The 3,842-nt window shown below is 56.8% G+C and overlaps 2 protein-coding genes across 3 annotated transcripts in view; one reads left to right on the top strand and one right to left on the bottom strand.

The window, feature by feature from the left end:
* The window catches only part of LOC113214172 (SH2 domain-containing protein 3C), a 113,796-nt gene that overhangs the window by 24,574 nt on the left and 85,380 nt on the right, over positions 1–3,842 (top strand). The gene's annotated exons all lie outside the window — the stretch shown is intronic.
* Positions 11–2,964, bottom strand: LOC113214267 (uncharacterized). Its single transcript, XM_026433575.2, has 5 exons — positions 2,755–2,964; positions 2,211–2,281; positions 1,779–2,100; positions 702–878; positions 11–578 (listed from the first exon to the last, which is right to left on the bottom strand). Exons 1-5 carry the CDS (start codon positions 2,884–2,886, stop codon positions 24–26), a joined length of 1,257 nt encoding a protein of 418 aa, XP_026289360.1. The 5' UTR covers positions 2,887–2,964; the 3' UTR covers positions 11–23.

Here is a 3,842-nt window from a genome sequence, read left to right as displayed (position 1 = left end):
CCGGCCGCCTTCGCCGCGCCCCCCTAGGCCTCTTCCGTCCCCGCATGACGGTCACACTTGTCGCACAGCACCTCAGCCCCGGGCAGCACCCGCCGCACCTCGGCGCGCTGCTCCCTGCAGGCGGCTGGCTCGTGGCTGTAGGCGTAGGCCCACCTCCGCAGCACGAGCCTCCTGAGCGCCCGCAGCCCGCTCTGCTGCAGCAGCGAGTGCAGGTCGCCGCAGCTGTATGGCCACCCATAACTCCCCGCCGTGCCCACCACCAGCTCCAGCTCCCCCAGCGTGCCGCCGTGCGCCCGCAGCAGGGACAGTGTCGTGGCGCGGGGGAGGAGACACACCCCGAGCCACTGCAGGCCGGCGTGTCCCGGCGGCAGCGCGGGCAGCTCGGGGGGCTGGGCGTCCAGGGCGGCATCACCACGCACGCTCAGCCTCCTCAGCCGCGGCATGGCGTGCACCGCGCGCAGGTGGGCCTCGCGGGGGTAGAGCACACTCAGCCGCTCCAGCGTGGGCGCGGCGCGCTGCAGCAGCTGGAGGCTCCAGGCGGGGTCCCTGTGGCAGTACACACCGACCAGCCGGCTCACCTGCGGCAGAGCAGAGTCACTCTCAGGGGCTGTCGGCGGGCTGGCTGCCGCTGAGCTCCGCCGCTCCTCGGCCCGTGCCGCCCGCAGGCTGGTCGCCTTGGTCCGGTCCGGCCGCACACTCACCCCCGGCGCTGCTGCGAGGAGGGCCGCCTTCTCCTGCTGCCGCTCATTGGGTTTGGTCTGGCTGACAGCAAGCACATTCATCTCCCGCACCGGCCGCGCCTCTGGAGGTGCTGGGCCCGGGGCTGCGGGCGGAGGGCTCGCGGCGGCAGGCGGGGGACCCGGCGCTTCAACCCGGCTCTGTAACAGCAGAAAGTAAAGCTCTGTAAGAGGTACATCATCCTTTAGGTTAATGAAAAGGGGTATAGAAAACAGTAGCGGAGGGCTGTATATACTTCATCCACCCGGGGGCGACGGAATTACATACAAAGAATTAGTTTAAAAAGAGGTCCTCTGGGCGAGGGGCGGGCCCCAGATTCTCTAAGAGGGTGCATCAGCTTGGCTTGCCAGATTCCTCGCTGTTGATTTTATTGTTCCGCGGGTACCTGATTAACCCCGCTCACCTCTGTAGTCACGCTGTACCATACTACCACACGCACGAGCGGGCGGGTTGCCTACTCGATGAGCTCATAAGGCGCGGTATAAGAGGGGGGCGACAGGGGGGGCGATGTACTGTGGGTTGCCTACATGCAGGGGTTTGTAGGACAAATTGCCTACCTTTCAGGCGGCTCACTAGAGACGATCGCCACAGCGATCGCCCCCCCCCCCCTCCCCTATACCGCGCCTGCCGTGGACACGTGTGAACTCGTGCGTGCGGTGCAGCAATGATGATGCTAGGTGCTATTTCTATGTACAATCTGCAGCAAATAAGCCAATAATAATGAGCCACCCGGTATAATGCCAGAGTCAACTTCCCAGGGCTTGGGCCGCCCTCCCTCCTCCTCAGAACTCTCCTCAGTTAAACGTGAAATGGGAAGTCTTGACAGATCTTTAAAATGGTTGGCATATGAAATATTATGTTTGCAATACAATTTTTTCTAGTGTGGTCTTATTGATTTAAATTCGTCCGTATCCTCATATAACAATGAATAAGCAAGGGAGCCCGAGTACAAAGGACTTATTCTTCGTTACGCAAACATGTACTGGAAATTGTACCTACAGTACTTGGATATTCCAGGTACTACTTGGCTAGATGCATACCTTGGTGAGGCCGGCCTTTGCGGCCACCAGCAGCCACATGACCTGGGTGAGGGGGTCCTCCGTGTTCCCCACGTTGCCCGTCAGCTCGTGGCTGCCGGCCTTGAGGGTCAAGCTGCAGGACTCTGCAGTCAGCAGGGTGAGGGCCTGAACGACCTGCTCCCCCTGGCATTGGTCTTGCAGGTCTTTCAGCTGCCCAGGCGCCTGCTGCAGCGCGCCCTGCAGCAGGCGCCGCAAGACCCTCCTCTCGGGCAGAACGTCGTGGTCCTCCCAGCAGCGAGGCGCGGCGGAGGCGAGGCAGTCCGAGCACCAGCCGCGGGGGGGCCTGTCGAAGAGCAGAGTGGTGACCACGATGTAGTGAGCCCCCCTACATTTTTCCTCACTACATCGTGGTGGTGACTCACTTCAGCCGCGGAGAGACGGTACGGTGCTTACCTGTCTGAACGCTCCATCACCTCTAGGAGTTGGAAGTTACTAGGTAGTTCATCCGGCGAGACTTCGAAGACCTGGAAATAAAAAATCTAAATCAAGAATCTATCTCAGATGATACAAACTTAGGAATATAAGTCTGTTTTCCAATTATCTCTCATATTTAGCTGTCATTTGTTTATGGTTGCTTGTTACTTGCAATTTTGTGATTCGGCGTACAAGTGGCGTTGAGGAGGAGATAAGGAAGGGCTAAGGCGCGGGCAGAGCGGCCGGCGTCGGTGGCAGGGACAAGGGGACGGGTAGGGGCCTGAAGCGAGACACTCAGCCAGTCACTCACTGATTCCCCTAGCGCCAAAAAAATGGTTTTCTGGTCTGTGCTTGGTTTTCTGTCCTCACCGCGAGTAAATGCTAGCTGACATCCTTAAAGTCACTCATATATTCTTTATGTTTAGTCATGTTTAAGGTATCATCTGCGTGAAATAATTTTGGATACGAAGCGATCCACACAGAAGACGTTTCGGTTATAATTGTACATCGTGAGGTGACTCACCCTGCGGCACGTCGGGCACTCCCTCCTGTCGCTCTGCTCCAGGCACCGCAGGCACACGGTGTGCCCGCACGACGCTATCTTGGGCACGCGCTCCACCTGGTTGAACTCCTCGAGGCAGATGTGGCACTCCATGGTGGCGGTGGAACTGCTTGCTGGTCCCGCGGGCGGCCGAGTCGCGCTGTGTCCGACTGACTGAGCGCGCTGACGCGTTTGATGATATCAGGCGACTGATAGTGACTGATAGCGATGCACGAGATGCGACGCACCCGAAGGGACTTAAGCCCCATAGGTATTCCCCGCTCTAGGGCACATCACCGATCGCAAAAACAACTCTGCGACATAGAGCTCTGCGAAAATCACCTATACTTTTACCTCCCCGAATACGTGCAAGCAAGTGTACTGTCGACACGCTGGCATGTTGCATTTCAAAACGCCGCAAATATTTGTATGTCCAAACTGCAGAAAGCCGCCGACCTCTCATCGGGGAAAGACACAAGCCCGGTGCCTGGTCACGCTTCCCACTTCTCGAGAAGTCTGATCAGACTGAACATTTCTAATTTTATGATTTTGTATCGTCTGCTTTCGCAAGATCGATACTAATTGTTTTTTTTTTTGTTTTTTTGAAGATGCCAGGATAAAGTACAGCCGCGCTATCTGCGGAGCATTATGTTACACATGGTCTTAAGTATTACATTATTATCTGTTTTCTAGTCCAGTGTAAGAGTTGCACTGTTAACACGATAGGTGGTTTTTCGGGGTCTGAGGCAGTATATTCATCCAATTGTATGAAAAATCATCCGATCGTACTCGGCCTGTGGTGGCAGGACCGGTCTGCCAGTGATGGCGCATTTTTCCGCCGCTGACTGCCGGATTTGCTCAGCCCGTGGCTGTGGTTTCGCGTGTCTGCAGCGGTGGTTTTTTCGGTCCGTCACTGACAATTGAAGGGGAGGTTAAATGAGCCCCCGCCCGTATTCGTTCCCGCCACCTACCGATTGTTTGTCTCCTTCTGTGTGTGATGATTTATGAATGTGTAGGTGTTGATTGTCCCATACCGTGTGGTTGTCTACGATCGATGGTTTATGCATCCC

The sequence above is a fragment of the Frankliniella occidentalis genome, unplaced genomic scaffold (assembly GCF_000697945.3).
Source record: "Frankliniella occidentalis isolate FOCC.00 unplaced genomic scaffold, Focc_3.1 Scaffold5, whole genome shotgun sequence".
Taxonomy (NCBI): domain Eukaryota; kingdom Metazoa; phylum Arthropoda; class Insecta; order Thysanoptera; family Thripidae; genus Frankliniella; species Frankliniella occidentalis.
Note: the sequence above shows the minus strand (reverse complement) of the source record. Positions and strands in the feature narration are given on the sequence as shown.